Below are 18822 nucleotides of genomic sequence, written 5' to 3'. Positions count from 1 at the left end.
TCTCAATTGCGTTTATAAGTAATTCCATAATAGGAACAAATAGACTTTGAAATCTAATACACAGAGATGAACAAAGGTGAAGGACTCAGTACTATTGCAGTAAATGCTAAACAAAAACGTGAAAATCAGTATTCAGCCAACCATTTTTTTTTCCTTATAGTTGCTAGACTCCTAGAGAGAATCCATTTCCAGCTGAACAGCTGTGCGGTAGTAAACTGAAGTAAATATCACTAAGGACAACAGGTCTTAGGAAAGCCCAGGAGAAGATGTAGTGTCAGTGAGAAGAATATGACCTTTCCTTAGAATGGCTAATAAGAAAGACCTGCTTCTGTTCTCATTGCAGAAAGAGCCCGTAGACCCTTGGATATGCTCCAGTTGTAGAAGCGCTTTTGCAACTTTTGCTCTGCTGGAATCTCACCAGTGCATCAATAAAGACCGAGTCCTTACCACAAGGTTCAGACCACCAAATAAATTGGGACCCGTAAAAGCAAAAAGCAAACTTAAAGGGAAACTGAGAGGATCGGCATTAGGCAAAAGCATCGCTCAGTGCTATGGGACCATTTCATGTTCCTCTGCTGCAAAGCTTAGTTGTGCCAGCTCAGGAAGCACTTGTGATGCTCTTGTGAGGTTTATGCCTAAATGGAGAAATGGCCGGTCTTCACTGTTGAAGGGAAAAGAAGTGAAGCAGCCAGACAGTTACTCTTGCCGACTTTGTGGGAAGATATTTGATTCCATTGAAAAGCTCACAGTCCACACTTACGCGCACAAAGGGGAGCGCCCCTACAAGTGTTCACAGCACGGATGCACAAAAGCCTTCATTTCCAAATATAAACTGCTCAGGTACAGCTCTGAAGGCAATCCTTTTCTTGTGGGTGTGTGGGGGAAAAACAAGGACATCTTTTGCCTCTTGAGTGTCTTAGTGACAGTTAATCCCAGAGTTCCAGTTTTCATATTCCTGTGCAGGAAGAATTGGTGAAAAGTAGTCTCCCTCAATTGCAGTTGCTACTCAAAAAGATTATGTTGAGCAATTTGAACCTTCTCTGTGCTTTATGATTAACACGCCTTAAAAAAAAAAAAGCTAGGCTTTTTACTAATAATTCAAGAACTTGTGAAAATGCTTTTCTTCTTTCTGTGTTTGAGTCTTGAGCTGCACTGTGTACCTAGAACAAATGTAAATGCTGGTAACGCTTTTTTTGTGTGTGTCTTAGGCACTCAGCCACTCATTCTCCACAGAAATCTCACCAGTGTGGCTACTGTGAAAAGACCTTTCATAGGAAAGACCATCTGAAGAATCACCTTCAGACTCATGACCCTAACAAGATGGCCTTCAAGTGTGAAGAGTGTGGCAAGAAGTACAACACCAAGCTAGGTTATAAGAGACACTTGGCTCTTCATGCAGCCACCAGTGGGGACCTTACCTGTAGGGTGTGTGCCCAGGAGTTTGGCGGTACTGAAGTTTTGTTGGAACACCTCAAAAGTCATGCAGGGAAACCAACTGGCAATACCAAGGAAAAGAAACATAAGTGTGACCACTGTGAGCGTCACTTCTATACCCGTAAAGATGTGCGACGTCACATGGTGGTTCACACGGGTTGCAAAGACTTTCTATGCCAGTTTTGTGCCCAAAGGTTTGGGCGGAAGGACCACTTGACTCGCCATACTAGGAAGACTCATCCACAAGAACTGCTGAAGAGCAGGTTGCAGAATGGCGACTCAGTAGGTCTCCTTGACCAACTTTTTCCATTCAGACTGAAGGAAGATGCCAGCATACCATCCCCTTTTCCTGAAAGAGTCTCTGCGCAGAATGGAATTTTGAATAGTCCAGAACCAGAGGAATACAACTGTTCACATCTTCATCCCCAGCCAAGCTTACAAACTGCTCTTCCTCTTGAACCTTCTCCTCATTTGCAAAGGATGGGCTGTGCAGACAGCCTTGCAGCTGTCCATCCCACACCGTGCTCAACAGCCATTCCTGCCAACCTGAACCTTCATCAGTCTAATAAATATGACCTTAGTTCTACCTCATTTGCAGCAGGATCCCTCAAAAATCTTCCAATCAGAGTGGATGTTAAAGGTTACAATGTCCATCTTCTAGAGGACCTGCCATTACCAGAACCTCAGTCTCTCCACAAAATCAGTCTGGAAGAAGCTTCCTCAGGGCCTGTAGGTGATATTCACAAGTACGCAGTGCACAAGGAGACAGAGACAGCAGCTGAAACTACCAGCATGCCTTTCATGGATCTCACTCATGTGATGAGTTTCTGGCAACTCCCACCAGGTGACAACCAGAACACTACTGGGGACATCACAATGGCATTTGGTCCAGAGGAGCCATCACATAGGCTGAATGGCCAACAGCAAGGTCTACAGCTAGCAACTGGTGGCATGGCCATAAACCAGCTGCATCATTTTCCTCGCTCCTTTCCATCCACTACAAATTCTGTAACGTTGCCTCATTTTCATCATGCCTTCAAATAACTATCCCTTTAAAAAAAAAAAAGACTGATTTACTTAAATCTGTTAGGAGAGGGTTTTTTGTTTGTTTGTTTTCATTTTGTTTTAAGAAAAACTGTCCCAAATGTTTTTTAAAGCATGTTATGAACATGGTAGTTCAATTCAGAATGTTAATAAACAAGAAGCTCTATTTTTCATACTACTATTAGTTTTTAGCATATGACAATAGTAGGACTAACATATTTCCCTCAACATCCTCTGTACTTTTGTTTCTTACCTTTCAAACAAACAGCTGAATAAATATCTTCAATAATAGCAAAGCATCATAACAGGCACAATGAAACTTTGGCTGCCGCAGTAGGAGAAATAGGGTTAGGGTGAATGGGAAGAAGGGGGAAATCACAGAAAAATAACTTTAATGAGCCAAGAATCACAATAAATGTATACACATGGAAACCTTAATATGAACAAGTTATCGGTGTGATCTAGATTTCTGTTAAGCACTTAATTACTGAATTTTAGGAATCTTTAATTTAAATCCAAATAATTCCAAGAATAAATCTTATCTCCTTGTTTCACTCTTTTAAAATGAAGAAAATTACTGTTGTGATTATGTTTAACCAGATTTTTTTTTTTCCTGAAGCACACTTCAGCGGTGTGCATCTCCTGCATTATTCCTATGGCTGGAAATAACTACCACTGCTGCATGACTGTGCCAGAGCAGCTGTCTTGTATGGGTGTGGTTTTCGGAATGGGGAGTGAATTTTCTCAAAGGTTAGCGCAAACATTAATTTTCACTTAGAACATGATCATCTAGCAAGATACAGGAACCTGGGTCTCACGCTAGCAAAGCACTTAAGCATTTGCTTAAATTTAAGCACGTGTAATCCCATTGGGTCAACAGCTTGCCTGATTTAACACTCAATAAAAAATAATGCTTCCTACCTAAGGGGCCTTTATTCACCTTTTGTTGATTTTTTTAAAAATGGCTTTTGTTTAGCATGGGAAATTATTCTTAATCATAGCTGTGTGAGACATGGACTCCTTGACAGAAAGCCAGCCCTGGCAAGGCAGCCCGCCTCCATCCAAGCTTAACCTCCGTTGAGTCAGGGGTAGGTCCCCATGCAGGAGGCTTGTGGTAGTTACCTCAGGCTGTGCCCTGTTCTAAACCACAGGTTGTGGCCCTATCTCAAAAGCATCTTGCGAAGTTAGTAGGTACGGTAATGGTCAAAGCCATCTTAATCATGTTTGTTTTGCTCAATAGTATTTGGGCAGTTAGAATTGGGCTTTCAGCCTGTGTTTCTTCCAGAGCAGCTTCACAGGGACTTCTCTTTGTTTCATGTGGTAAATTGTCCTTGTATGTTTCCAGTTTCCAGCTGGAAACTGGTGTGACAGTCCCATCACCTGACCAATATGTTAGCAGAAATTGCAAAAAAAAAAATCACATCTCCCAGTAGATGACATTAAATAATAAATAGGTAAATAAAAAGCCTTCCGAATTTACTTTCTTGCCTGACCCATACTTAAAAAAATAATAATAATCCCATTCTACTGTATGATGCCATTACTAGTGGATTTTGTCACAGCTGAAACAGGTGAATCTGAATACACAATGTCTTCCATTAAATTAAAAGATAATTAATTGTACGTAATGATCATTACAGATAAACCATGAAACAAGTTTGTTCTTGTCTCCCCCATTAATCACAGAAATATTTCCAGATAACTCCTAATAAAAACTATTTTTAAAATGATTGTTATTTTGCTTTTAAAGAACTACAATGACAGATATTAATATTTTTACAAGCTTATGATTATTTGGATTATGGAAAGGTGGTATTATTGCAGTTTGTGCAAGAATATGTTCTTCAGATCCATTTTTACTTCAAATGTTTTTGGCATAGAACAAAACAAAAGCAATTTTAAGATCATTTAAATTATGAGAATAGCAGTAGAAAAAGCGGGTAGCTGCACAGTCATGTCCAGCTAGCGGTTATTTCAATGACAAGTGTCAGAATAGTGAAAAAGTCTAAAACAATGTTACATGCACAATTTACAACTCATCTCATAATTTTATCCAGACGTGGAAAGGTGTGTTTATATTCATTTGCTGCATTGTTTTCCTTGTTCATGCAAATTGTACTCAGTTGCCTTTGTTCAAGCATGTGTAGTTGTGAAAAAAAAAAAAAACACCACAACACATTCTTGTAGCACTGTCTGATCATATGTTACTAGTAGACAATTTGTCCTTTTGGTTTGTGCTTCTATAAGAGGTGTAACTAATTATGAAAATACTTGTGTTTGAATTAAAAAAATAATGATAAGAAGGAACCATTACACAAACATTGAGCTAGCCTGACACCCCACGCTCTGTGAGCTGCTCGACTGCAATCAGGAACCAGAGCACTGGGCTGCCAAGAGACGCGTTGGTCCCTGGTCACAAGCTGTTCTGAAACATGCAAAGTTATGTTAATAAGCGGCATTTATCATATGTAACTATGGGTTAAAGACCAAGGCTCAGTTAAGCAAAACGAAGACAAAGAACCTTTGTAATAGTAAGACTCTTTAAAAGCGCACTATAGTGGTGTCTACAAGTAAAACACAGAAGCAGACCTTAAATAGGTGATCCTGTTGGTTTAGCTCTTCAGTCTATTCAATTTTTTTTTTTTTTCTAGATTCTTGACATTGTAAATAAGGAAGGTGCTCAGCAGTATTCTGTATACAGCGTATGGTAGAAATACCCTAGTGTGCAGCAAATTAAAGGACCTATTTTTGCCTGCAGATTAGCTGTTACCACTTCATTATAAGTTTTTAATTTATCCATTACAAAATTGTGTCTGCATTAGAATGTGGCTTAGTCTAGGCTGACATGAAAAATGCATGTAGCCAAACTGCGGGTCAAATATAGCTGTATTTAATTTTGCACAATTGTGGCTTTGGGTACATATATGCTATCCATACATCTCTTCCTTAAACCAAGGTAATTGTCTTTCAAGAGTATCCTAGCACCATCACACATCTACTTCAGAAAAGATTATTCTATTCAGGCTCCATTCATTAAAAACCACGGTCTAATCACATTAAGCCATCTCAGCATAAATGCTCAATGACAGTACCGTAATATAATGGTGTTACTGTGTTTGTGCCATACTACTATTTGTGTCCTTGATATCATCAAGTCTTGTATCCATAATATCCCTATTGCTGTAACCATGAGCACAATTCCTAGAGGCCAAAGAGAGAACTGTAACAGTTCAGTGGTCATCTCGTTTTTGACTACAGTCAGCGCCACATACTCCACACACAGACATGCTGCAAGTTGTGCTCATGCTGAGCTCTGCAAGAGTTTTGTGGCTGAAGTCAACGTAAGCAGGAGTAGATTCCTGTACTCCAAGGCACAGAGTGTACTACTTTTGATACCCCATCCCTGGAAGTGTTCAAGCCCAGGCTGGATGGGGCCCTGGGCAACCTGGTCTGGTGGGAGGTGTCCCTGCCCATGGCAGGGGGTTGGAATTAGGTGGTCTTTAAGGTCCCGTCTTAACCCAAAGCATTCTGTGATTCTATGATCCTGGTCTTATTTCTCTCCTGGAAAAACATTACCTTCCTTTAAGAAATGAGCTCTTAAAACCACCACATTCTGTGCACATTTTTGGAAGAAAAAGGTTGGGAAAATGTGTGGCTCTGCAGACCACTGACCTGCAGAACAGGAGGACCTGATCCAGGTCAGGCACTGACCCTCTGCGACATCTCCGGTTATCTTACCTTACATTATAATAGAAATGAAAATAGTTTATCTATCTATCTGAACACTGCTTGGAAATCTGTAGAAATAGTGTGATCTGTGGCAGCTGAACAACAGAATTACTATAATCAAATGCTGTAAAACTGAAAAACTTGGTGAACATTTGCTCTCACAGAAGAAAAATACTAATTTAAACAAGAACATGGAAGCCACATAAGCCTGTTGAAATAATGTTAAGGAGCTAACACTATATTATGTGGAACAAAAGAATCTACAAGCTCTGTGCACACAACTATTTCCCACCCCATATAGGAAAACATGTTCATTTCTTTTTTTTTCCTTTGGTTTTCTTTATGAATTGTTCCTGTCCTGTCAGACTCTCCGTTTTCTTAACCAGCACTTTGCTGTTAATTCTCAAGCTTTTTTTCTTTTTTTTTTTTTTACAATCAGTCTGAAATTGCTTCATATAATTGATGACTGAGTGATACATTTTCTGCTAGCAGAATTTTTAACTATTGTTGTTCAATAAAATGTTCCTGCCCCTAGAATTAGGTTTTCTGTAAGACACAGGAAAGTGATTTGTGGAATCAACACCCAGAAGTTCTAGACATATACAGAATATACAGGGGGACTTAAAAAAAAAGACATAGAAGCACTGCTTTAATATACTTGGGCTAACTTAATGCCCGTTGTATATTTCTAAGACAGTCTAGCTATAGGAATTGCACTGATTTCAGTGCCATCCTTTTTATAGTTATCTAATTGCTATTAGCTAGAGTCTAAGAGTAAAGTCTCGTATTTATTACTGCTGTGTCCAAGTGCTTTTCATCTTCATTTGCTTCATAAACATTTAATAGGAGAGAAATATTCCTTATGGGTTTTAAGTGAAAGCCTTATTGGGAATTGTTGGGCTAAAAAACCCCAACATACTGCATACTGGAAGTTTATGCAAGGTGGTCTAAGGCTGCTAATAAATGAGATGGCCAAAAATTAGAGGGTGATGTGATCCACCATATTTCTGGCTTACTACTAATCAATTTCTAATAGCAATTAAAATATTTATGGGAGAATGAGATTTGGTTTTTGGCTGAACATGAAGTGCTTTGAAGCTGATGTCCCATATATCACTTATCACTTATTTATCATTACCATTTATCATTTATTGGAAGATTCTATAAATACACACACACAACTTCAAAATGTTCATTCATCTTGTTCAATATATTCAAAGCAAAGCTTTAGGAAAAAAAATGCATGACACTGGCTCTTACTACATTTTGCTGAAACTATTGCATGAAATACTGGTAAGATCCATCCCCTTTTAGGTGATTATTCAATTAAATTTTGGCATCAGCTACAGGTAATCTCACAGGATAGCCTAATAAGCTTTTTAGCCTAGGAAAAAAACAAAGGAGAACAGTGAACTTCAGTTTGCTTTCTTTTTAATTGAAGGTGGCAACCCTTTTGTTATTACAGCCGCCTTGCAACGTATTGAGCTTTAGCACTCAAAGTGGAAGAGGAGCTGGAGGATTGCGTTGTTAAGGTCTGTAATGCTTCAGTAGAAAGCCTTAACACATCCTCGGCAAGCAGCCACTCTATCTTCTGTTGTCCATTTGCAGTCTGAAAGCAGTAGCAAGCCATATACTTGTTACTTGCATAGAAAAATTTAACTCCATTTTACATAAGATGATTAAACCAAAGCAATAGTATATAAAAAGGTTTACTTTTAAATATTCATGGTTAATATCTTTCAAGCAAATGTATGTATTTACTAAAATATTTTTAAATGTTTGGCATTTAAGCTTTTAGTGGCTACCCTACATTACTCTCTCTAGCGGTCTTCTTGCCCCTTCTCAGATGTTTGCTGCGCCTTCTCCCTCCTCCAAATAATTGCACAAAGGTTAAATTCATAACATTTTTAAGTCAGTGAAATCAACTTTATGAAACCTTTTTTTCAGTTAGCTTAAATACAGTCCGTGAGAACTAGACAAGTCTAAGAGCTGGTTGTTTTTGTCATTGCTTTTCAGATTGAATAGTCCTTAGAGAGATTTGCACTACTCAAAGCCATTGTTTCTCACGTCTGCTTTCTCAGCTATAAAGCACTCTTGGTTTGCACTGAAACTTAGCTCTTGGTAGCCCAATGCGCTCTCTAAAGCACCTGGAAAAGCTCAAGTTTTATAGAAAACACAGCAATTTCCAGCAGCCCATGAGGTGACTCTTCATTCCCAGGCTGGGGGGAAACTGTGCATCAGGGCAAGTCCACGACCATGGCATCTCTAGTGTATGTTTTCCATTGCTGGTCCCATCATGATATCCCATGCACATAGCAGCTAGCAGCCAGGACAAGTCCTTCTCTGCGTTATTCCATTCCACAGCCTACACAATTTCTAGCAAGCACATCACACCATACAGATGCTGTTTGGATGGGACAGTCACTAATAGCCATTCAGAAGAGAGAGAGGAAGAAGGGGCTGAACACTTGGCTAGTAACTAGCACGGGGAGGTGAAAGGGGATGTCTGAGATGTGGAAAGCAGAAAGGAACAACAGAGGGAAAGCACACTGCCAAAGGACAGCAAGGGAAAAATATTTCACATTTTCTCTCAGTGCCACTAGGAAAAGAGGAGCCTTCTCCCCGAGGCTGTCTAGCCAAGAGTGTAAGAGTTCGCTGGCTAAACCTTGAGAATGGTGGTGGTATCAGTAAGTCTCTGTTGGTGGTCTGTGAAACCCTGCACGATAACCGTAGGAGTTACTACACTGTTCATGTAGACACTCAACATAGATGGGCCCTGCAAAGACTTCAAACTTGAGTTCTTGCAACAGAATGTTTTGTGCACATTTCTGGTCATCCCCCACTCTAATAAGCTCATATCCCAGGTTCAAAATATCGTGCCAGCTATAGGGAATCCTTCTTGGCCACATTCCCTGCCAAGATCTGTTTCTGCTCTGGTGGGGGTGCCAGATGCCGATCATCTGAGCCATCCCCTTGTACTATGGTACCACAGCCATCTTAGGCAGGGTCTGTGAGGCCTAGTGGCTGATCTGGCATGGCTCTGCCTGGACCAACATGGAAACAATTCTGACTGCATGATCTAAAGAGCAGAAACACCAAACATCATGGTCTGGGAAAGGAAACAGTGAGGAGAAGGAAGAACCTCCACACCATCATCCTGACATGGTGATAACTGAAACAGATACTGGCATCTCCCTCAGACAACAGGAGCACAACAGGAGAGCACGAGACCTGCTAGAGAAGTCTGCATTGTCAAGAAGCAAACACCCTCAAGATGGCTGTTAAGGCAGAACATGGTCACTGCCTACTTGAGATGAAGCTACTCCAAACAAAGAACATTTCATGCCAAAACAACTCTCAGCAGCCTACACTGGGGACATGAGGAGCTCTGCAAAAATTTCAGTGCAACCAACTGCTTTAATTAAGACAAAAAATATTGATAATGTAAACAGTGCACCAGAATACTATACATACACAAAAGCAAATGAGGTAATACTATGTCATTGTGTTGGAAAAAAAAAATATATCCTTACCTGAACTCTCCTGAAGATTTTTTTCCAGGAGATACACCCAAAGGTTTTCTGTTTTTTTGTAGTGTTCCATGAGGGGTCTCTGCAAATAATTATGTAAAAATATTATTGGACATAAAAAATTCTAACATACATAAATTCAGCATAAACTCCAGAAAGGCAGTAATAAAAGATATGGGTATACAAAGATATTGATTTGTACTGGTAATACAAAGAGCAGTATGTATTATCATTCATGGATTACACAACAAATAGCCACTAAAATAACTTTATAAATCATCTTCTAATAGCAAGAATATTTTGTCAATCCTGTTTAAAGGGAACCATTTTAGGGATGTGGTGGTATAAATTTTAAGACTGAATTAACAAGGGAGAGTCATATCAAATGAACAACAAGCAAAGCTTGGTGCTTCACCTACGTGGACTTAAAGATATGTCATAAATCTTAACATCAACAATTAAAACTTATGGAATCATTTATGGGACAGAGGGAACTGGACATCCAGACTGCAAATTTTAGGTTTATGTTGGAACTTCTGTTTGAGAACCTCTAACCAAAAAGGCCAAGTCCCTTCTTAGAACCTACATGAAACCCTCTATGTATACAATTGGTGCAATGGATCAGGATAATGACTTGTAAAGCCATTTGATATCAAAAACATCCATTTGGAAGTGGTAGACTTCGTTGTAAGACAAATATAAATACAAAGATACAATACAAGACAAAGACAAATATAAGTATGGCTGATTGAAATCCTTACCTGGACTAGGTTTATCTGTATTGGCAGCTTCTTGTACTCTCTTCTGAAGTGATAATGCTGCAGTTGTTAAGGTTGGTTTTTTTCTCTGAGTCACTGGTTGCTTGCCCTAGTAAGAGAGTAAGATGCACAGTGCACACTTAAGTCTAGCAAGAAGTATATGGAGCCCAAGAACAACTCTCTGAATATTGATAAAGCACCAAATCATTGATGAAGCAGTGCTAGGAAGGAACAGGAAAAAGTACACCCCTCCCATTTGGAAGCTGTTTTTATGCCTGAAATAGATAACAAGGTTTTCAAACACCTTTTTTTTTTTTTTCTTTTTAATCACTATCCTCACTAAGGAATTGCTTAAATATTCCTACATACATATTTTTAATTACACTAAAATAGGAGCTTACTTCAAAACACTGCCAATAAGCTCCGCTTTTCTGATTCCCCAAAGGGGCCTAGCCCTTTGGCCTTGAGCCTAGTGTTCAGGAAGTAAATCAGCTATACATTTGCAAACAGCAGGGAAATCTAATGAACAAAAAGATATATCGATACCTTGCAAAAGCTGCCCAGATTTCAATTTCCCTGCAATTGTTACCAAAATTGTTGTCTAACATACTATCATATGTTTCATACTATCATATTCTATCAATTTTTATATCAGACAAAGGACTCCAGTTTCAGGTAACTCCTATCTACCTACTCCTATCTTGTCTTAAGAGTTTACCAACTTTCCTCTAACCTTAGGTTATATATTAGTACAGGTCTTCGCTCACCATAAAAGATATTTTGGTGAATCTGTCACCAGGACAATGCAAGTATGAATGTGTTTGCTTACCTCAGCCTGTCTGGTGGTCTTTGCAGCAAAGGCATGGCGAGCAGCTTGTTCTTCACAAAACTTGATGTGCCTTTGTGCTGCAGCCTCATTAAATCTTCTTGAGCAGTATGGACACTGAATGTAGTCTGATCATAAGAAAGGAACAACTTATGTCACAGCTTATATACTGCAACAGAGGAATTGCCTTACTTTACTGTAGCACTCAAGGTGCAGTTCAAAACCTGGCTCCATCAGGTATCCCAAATTAGAAAATTAGAACTACAAGAAAAGCACCTGGGATCCTAAAACCCTTGCTTACAGTATTAATACAGCAAACAGTAATAGCTTCCAGAAAGAAATCTCTAGGGATTAATAAGAGCAAATTTTACTAACTTTGACTTAGACCCCCTCCCTCAAAATCTCATAATTAAAAGGTCTGCAGAAAAAGCAATATTTAGAAATTCCTTGAATAGTCAAAAATATTTTAAGACTATTTTTAAGGGTGGTCATTAAGACTTTTATTTGTTTTCAAGAAATACATTTCCTTTGGACACTGGCAAAATGGTCCTCAAGAAGTTGTGCCTACCAGACACCAAAGAACCAGGTTACTGGGTGTGAAGCAGTACTGTAAAGAACACATAGCAGTGCTGCTTCCTAGAGTTGCTTTTGACAGTGCTACAGCCCGGATTCAGCAGAAAGCTGTTCAGCTACATTCAGCACTGGTGCAGTCCTACTCGTTTCAATGAATGGTCAGTGTTCAGGGTCAGTGTCCTTTTAATTCAACACAGTCGTGTTCAGCCCTTGCATTGCGCTAGTCATTCTCAAGCCATTCCTCCCTGCCCAACACCTTTCACAAAAGTATCTCAGTTGTCCTTATCTTAATATTATTAGGTACAAAGTCTTTGCAAATCGCTTTTCCAGATCAGCTGTGTGGGCAAAATGCTTCTGAAAATGGAGGAGGGAAGGGAGAGGGACAAGGCAGCTGTCTAACTTTGGGGTTGCGGCAGTGGGAACCAGCACAACGGGAAAATGGGGAGATCTGGGCTTGGACTCTGTTTGGAGGAGGAGAAGGAAGAAAGGAAGGGGAACCTCTCTCTCTTCTCCCCACAGTCCATGTCCTTCCTCTCCAGTCCTATGCTATAGGGTATACACACTGAGGTGTCACTAGGCCCCCCAGGAATTCTGTGTTTCCTGAAAAGCAGCTCTCTGATTCCCTTCTCCAGAACTCCCCCTGGTCTTGCACAACTCCAGTTTGCTCAAAGAAGGATAAGGAAAGGGAGCGGTTTGCTCTCGGAGTCAGACAAGAAATAACAGAGTAATCAAAGTACTCAACAGTAGAAGTTCAAAGAGGAGCATGACTCCAATCAAGGAAGGAAAATGTGTCCTGCTGCTTATACTGCATTGCTGTCATCTATAAGAGGAGGAAGACTGGAGTTCTCACAGCTGGTTTTGGTATCAGTCGTGAATTCCTGCTCTGTAAGGGAACTGAGAGAGCCCTCCATCCCTCTGCCTTTATCGCTCAGGAGGGAACCCACAGAGACCCTTTCCAAGATTGCTCCCACATTTCATAAATCACTTATCATGAGAAATATTGGCTGTATATGTATATTTCTGGATCTGTAATTTCTAATACAGTGAGCTCTGCGTAGAGACCACACCTGCTATTAGGAGTAAAACAGACTTTTTTTTTTTCTAAATGGCTTTCCCTCACTGCACAGTTGGGGTGGGGAGGTGATAGTGGAAAAGCTATCTCATGGGAGTGGGGAGGCCTGCGTACACTACATTCGGTTTGACTGGTGAGGGGATATGTTTCGCCCTTTGTTAGACGACGGTACAGTTTGTGCTAGAGTACAGGCATCCCAGCTTTATTCCTACAGCACGAATTATCAGACCCCAGACTTGCCACCTTTATAGGCTTAAAAGGTAGAATTAGTTTTCTCATCCTCTCCACCACCTCTTCATTGCTCTCCTACTCAACTTAAGCCAATACAGTTAATAGAGAAAAAAATAGAAAGTATGGATGGAATAAATGTTCACATTGTTTTCTGCAGGGAGGTGCAAAACTGAAGCCCAGCTGTGAATAACAAGAGCTCACTGCTTTTCTAAAAATCAGTACAAGATCAATAATTAGATAAACTAAACCACAAACCTGGATTGATACTTGGTGGGGGAGGAGGCGGAAGAGGACGGCCTTCTTGCATAGCTTTTGTGACTTCTTTGGCTGACTGAATAGCGTTAATAAAATCCTCATGCTGCTGTCTCCAGTTAGATTTCTTCACCTGCTGATTCTGTAAAGGAAATAAAGGAAGATACAAACAATATTTTCTCCCTGCAAGGGACAGAGAAGTGTCTTACAGTGAGGGTTCTTCCTTTCCCAGAGAAAGGAAAAAATGTTACAAACAAAAGAAACTTGCTTTTTTGAAAGGCACAGGAGAACTAAATTAGCCCTTTGCCATCCATTGACAGCACCAGAAGATGGATAAAAGAATAATGTCTTCCAGCAAAAAAATTCTGGTCATAGCAAACCAAAGGGTGCTTAAAAGGGAATAGAAAAGATACTGTGACGAGTGCCTTCCCTTCTTGCCCACTTTTCAGATTCTTCTTCTTGCTTTAAACTTGTGTGCACTTCTATTTCTTTCCACAACTGTCTTTAAAGGATATTTTACCATGTCAGCCTGCATGGACACCGAATCAGCAATCAATTAGCATCTCTGGGTAAAAATATCCACATATACGTACATGTGTATTCCCCTCATCATCACCATTACATGAAGAAAACTTTGAAGAGGAAGATGTCAGAGATTTGTGTAGTCTTTAAAATACATAAATGTTCATTTCCTAGATAAGCAAAGACACTTACATTCCCAGAGTAGTCACAATACCTACTACTTTGGCTTCTGAACTAAGAAATGTTTTCAAACACTAGCAGCACGGAGAGGGGGAGGAAAGAATTTGGCACTGAGTCAAGCACATATGTGAGACTCATCCACAACATCCAGGCTTTGTCCCGGGAGGAAACAATAGTTTCGCTGAATGAAAGACTTCATATGGAGATAACAAACACTCTTCAATTTTAACCATACCTTTTGTGGGGGCTGCTTCTTCACAGTACCGATTTCTGTTCCCTGCAGTCTCTGTTTAAAAGAATTGAAGGGCTTGCGCTTCTTGTTGAAGACTTTCTTGCATATTGGCTCATGTCTCGGCTGGGATGCAAAGAAAAATAATTGTTTGTGAGCTGAAGTCATGCTTTGTTAATGGTGCTGCTTAGGCTTTAAAATTACTTGTATTCAGGGAGCTGAAGCAGTACTTTTACCAGGTTCAGTTTTACTCCTGGAGGAGTTCACCAAAACTTAAAAAAAAAATGCTCAAGTACAGCTGCAGTTAAAAAAAAAAAAAAAAAAAGAAATTGAACCCATTTCCAGTTTGTTCTGCTCAGAGGCATGCTGGAGTAGAGCACAAATAAATATTTGCAGAGAATAACAGAGTGGGCCCGTGAACAGGAACTGTCTCATTGGACTCTCTCCCTGGCCCTGCCACACTCAGTTTTCTTTCTTTCATGGTTAAGAGGGAGAACAGAGTGCTTCTGTTCAAAGGGCTGATATTTACATTATTAGTTCTTTGAGCTTAGATAAAAGTATTCCAGACTCAGGGATCCTCTGGCAAACAACAGCACTGTTCATCCCATCAACACCACTAAAACAGGGACAGCTGCAAGCTGAAAGGGAGCTGCTGCTTAACAGCATGCAGTAACCCGACAATTCGGAATATCATCTGTAACTGGAAGTGTACAGAAGTTTTAAGTAGATATATAACCAGAGCTGAATTCGTGGAAGAGCCACGCCTCACAACAAAGGTTTTACGATTCAGAAGTGTCACAGATTTTTAGCATCAATCTCACTCCTCTGCAACTGAACGTCCAATTTTCTCTCTGTGAGGAACACAGTGAAAGGGAGGAAAAAACTACATCCTTACTCTGGTGCTGAGGATCACATCCATTTGAGTCCATCTGCAGGTAGCATGTTAAAGACCCCATTCCTATCGTCTTTTGCTTACTTCCCAGTTCTCAGTTACTCTTCTTGACCGTCTCACTACCCTCCCAGTGCTGTCCCCTCACCTGCCATTCTATTTCTTCCCTATCACATCTGAGTTAAGCCTCTGCCTGAGCAAGGCATTTCAGTTCCAGTTCACCTGGGCCAAGAATTGCCTCTTTTTACCATATCATACCTTTCTAGTAACTCATTTCCCTTTGAAGCTCCCTGCTCTTGTGCTTCAAGTCCTTACCATCTATTTCTAAAAGTGTTTGACAACAAAACCAAGAGGAGGACTCCTCTGCTGGGCAAACAGGGTAGCAGACACCTGCGTCTTGCTCACAGATGAGCACACCACTCCTGTATCATCAGAGGCATTGCAGGGCTTGTACCTCAGGCTACTCATACTGACAAGAAACTCGCCCCCTTCCCCCACCCCAAGACCACAGAGAAGCTGTCTATTCAAAGAAATTTGCCAGATTAGGCCATCATGTGCTTCGTGCATCTGATCTAAGACACCAGATGCGGAACTATTGGTTCCACCTTTGTCTTGACGCTCACAGTTACTCAGTTTTGCTTTTTTTCCCAGTCTTCTTTTTTTTTTTTTTTCTAATTTGTTTTTTAGTTATATCATGGGGCTGATCTGAGAGGGGGAGGGGTGTGTGCAGAGCCAGCCCTTTCAGAAAAATCCTGCAGTTGGGTTGTTTTAGGCAAATTGCAAAGCCACCCATTTAGCCTGTAATCCAGGGATCAGTGAGGTCAGTAGGAATCTTTTCACTCACTTCAGCAGGCTTTGGAACAGAGCCTGGTGCCTGCATTATGTTGTCAAAGGGACTACTTATCAGATGGTTTATTAGTCTATTTTTCCCAGGAAGCCTGAAATAACAAATTCTGTCTGGAAACCTGGAGCACAAAGGAAGCTTCAGGTTAGCAATTTATGTCTTCCCAAGAGATAATGCAGTATTTTAAACGTGACATGCAGCAAGCGGCAGTTTTTGGAAGAGCAGGTAAATTAAGATAATCTGCAATCTTGCGCTAAGTCACGATATTTTTATGAGCATTCACCTATTCTCTAATCAGTTTTACTAATGACAGCAGCTACTGGATCATTTGCTCTTTTAAACATGTGTTCAACCCATTTCTCCACTAATCAGCCACCTCCTTCTTCCCCAGCGCTCACCACCCCCTTCAGCTAACTGCATTGATGCTCCCATTTAAAAGAAAAGGATTGTTTTACCAGAACATCTTGTGCAAAATGTCTTCCACAGATTCTACAAGGAACCAAATCTTGACTTCCGGCAGCTGTATAAAATTCAAACCAGCAAAGTCTCAGTTACACAGTACAGGACTGCAGTAATATCGACAATACAATCAACGTGCAGGCTGAGCCTTAACGCGCTGAAACCGATTGTTTCTCTGTCAGAAAGGGACCTCTGCAGCCATGTGCCAGGGCTCCTTTTTGCAGGACCACTTTATTATCTTGCTCCCACAAAACACAAGCTTTCCCTTACTACGAGTGACAGGTTTTTGTTCTCCACATGACTGCTCAGGCATGTCCTTCCCCAGTGGCACCACAACTGGGAGAAGGGATGATTGAAGAGCACTTACTAAGTTGCTGCTGCATGAACTCTGGGAGGAAAATCAAGAGCAGGTCATTTGCACTCAGGTTTCTTTTTTTCTTTTAGGAAGTCATTAACAGCAGCGTAAACCTTTACCATTCCAGAAGCTACCAGGCTTCGCACCAAGTGTGACACCACCTTCATTCTGAAGACAGAATGTTTCCACGAGGCACTTAACAGCGTTCCAAGATGATCTTTCTTTCTCCATTCATTCTTTCCCCTACTTTTAAATCAGTAATTTTTGGAAAAACAAACACAAACCACAACCTAAGTTGTATGCAAAGTAGTTCTACGCCTTTATGACTCCACTGCTATTTACATATTCTCATTTCACTGCAGGGATGTTTCCTGTATCAAACAAAAACAGCTTTTAGAAAAACTTGAACATAACAAAGAGCCCTTTTCATGGGACTTGTAATCTAGAGGGAAAGACTTCTACATTTAAGCATTCCTTACCTGCTCTTGCTGCAACAAAAGAAATCTTTGTATTGTTGAGCAGGAGCAGATGTGTGAGTGCTTCTGTTACCTTTTCATTCATGTTACCATACTCCAAGGCTCAGAGTAGTTACTACAGTATTTCACTGATTAGAAGTGTAGATGAACAAAAGCAATTCTATGACTTTTTTGACTGTATTACCTGTTTAAATTTCACCCCACTTTTGTTCCCAAGAAATATCTTTCTGCACGTCTGTGCTTAGTCCAGACTACACTCTCCAAGTGTCTTCCTCTACCTCTCCCATTTCTTTTATCCTGCTCTCATCCCCTCAAATTTTGACTGATACAACCTAATTTTTCAAACAAACTTAAGTACAAGCACAGTATCACCGTATCAGCAACAAGAAGCCGGGAAAAAGGACAGCCTGCTCCAAAGGACCAGTGACCTTAGACGTGTTCAGTAGCAGATGAGGTAAGGACTAATAAAGGACATGTGCACTGTCTTTAGGAAATGATTTTCCTTTTTAGTAAATCACAAAATTACACTCCACTTAAACCACTGAACAGCATCTGTTACTCACTTGTTCCATTTATTTCCTTTGCTGGTATCTGACTCATCTTAATGTGATAGTTTCTCAAATGTACTCTTCAGCACTGCTATCGGAAGTCATGAGTGCTAGGTGGCCAGCCTTCGTTACTCAAAAGCTCACAGTTTATAGTAGGTCAAGTTCCAGGCATCAGCAAGCGCATAATGAACGATTATGACATAGGCAGAACCGACTAAAGCCTGTGAAACATATGAAAACTAGCACAGATATAAGCTAATTGAAAGCCCCAAAACTTTTTATGTAACAGCTGATTTCTGCTTATTTGGTTGATTGAACTTCAGCAACTCTATAAAATGCTTAATTTTGATGTTAATACTGACACTTGCATTCTGACCAGTGAGGAATAAACTTGTAGACTTAGTTGCCTGTTTATTCCTTCTCTAAAACCCCATTACTTTATCAACTAAAATATATTCTAAAAGCTTTTTTCCCCAATATAAGCAAGTACTTTGAATGGTTTCTGTACATTAAAGGCCGTCCGAGCTCTTCTGTTATCTTGTCCCTAGTTAGTATTCAGAAAAAAGAATATTTAAGATGCTTTGAATTTAGAAGTAGTCGATCTGCTCTACTGATGTGTTGGTTTCTGTGTTTCTTACCAGTAAAACAGTTAACCGCTCACGCAACAGCAGATTTCAGAGGGATTGACTAAAAATCTTGTTCATTTCAATCACATGTATGGACCAGTAACAGTCAACAGTAGTTCATACACATTGTACAGAAATTTAACATACCAAGTCTATCATGCTCATCCTCTGCCCACCTTCAGAATTTTTTTTTTTTTTTTTTTTTTTTTTTTTTACAAACAACTTTGTTGGATCACAAGTTTGTA

General features: G+C 40.1%; 2 protein-coding genes across 9 annotated transcripts in view; one reads left to right on the top strand and one right to left on the bottom strand.

Annotated features, from left to right (window-relative positions):
* The window catches only part of PLAGL1 (PLAG1 like zinc finger 1), a 48408-nt gene extending 43634 nt beyond the window's left edge, over positions 1–4774 (top strand). For all 7 annotated transcript variants that reach the window (XM_083829376.1, XM_083829377.1, XM_083829378.1 and 4 more), the window contains 2 exons: positions 344–840; positions 1209–4774. In XM_083829376.1, the coding sequence (XP_083685502.1) occupies positions 344–840; positions 1209–2478 (1767 nt within the window). In that variant the 3' untranslated portion in view covers positions 2479–4774. The remainder of the gene's footprint in view (positions 1–343; positions 841–1208) is intronic.
* On the bottom strand, positions 2452–18638 carry ZC2HC1B (zinc finger C2HC-type containing 1B). Of its 2 annotated transcripts, XM_083829385.1 has the most exons (8): positions 16843–18638; positions 16569–16633; positions 14387–14506; positions 13453–13591; positions 11325–11449; positions 10499–10604; positions 9741–9819; positions 2452–7816 (listed from the first exon to the last, which is right to left on the bottom strand). In XM_083829385.1, exons 1-8 carry the CDS (start codon positions 16883–16885, stop codon positions 7792–7794), a joined length of 702 nt encoding a protein of 233 aa, XP_083685511.1. In that variant the 5' UTR covers positions 16886–18638; the 3' UTR covers positions 2452–7791. The 2 variants fall into 2 exon arrangements, with proteins under 2 accessions (XP_083685511.1, XP_083685512.1); XM_083829386.1 differs by having other exon boundaries at positions 15276–18638.
* Positions 18639–18822: the final 184 nt, after the last annotated feature.

The sequence above is a fragment of the Anser anser genome, assembly GCF_964211835.1.
Source record: "Anser anser genome assembly, chromosome: 3".
In the NCBI taxonomy this organism is placed as follows: Eukaryota; Metazoa; Chordata; class Aves; order Anseriformes; family Anatidae; genus Anser; species Anser anser.
Note: the sequence above shows the minus strand (reverse complement) of the source record. Positions and strands in the feature narration are given on the sequence as shown.

What these genes read in the sequence shown, in the direction of transcription:
- ZC2HC1B (XM_083829385.1), bottom strand. Translation starts at nt 16,885, where the DNA reads ATGCCTGAGCAGTCATGTGGAGAACAAAAACCTGTCACTCGTA. An exon ending in ATTTTGCACAAGATGTTCTG is followed by an intron (nt 14,507 to 16,568) that starts GTAAAACAATCC and finishes TTTGCATCCCAG; the next exon opens with CCGAGACATGAGCCAATATG. An exon ending in CCCACCAAGTATCAATCCAG is followed by an intron (nt 11,450 to 13,452) that starts GTTTGTGGTTTA and finishes TCTTATGATCAG; the next exon opens with ACTACATTCAGTGTCCATAC.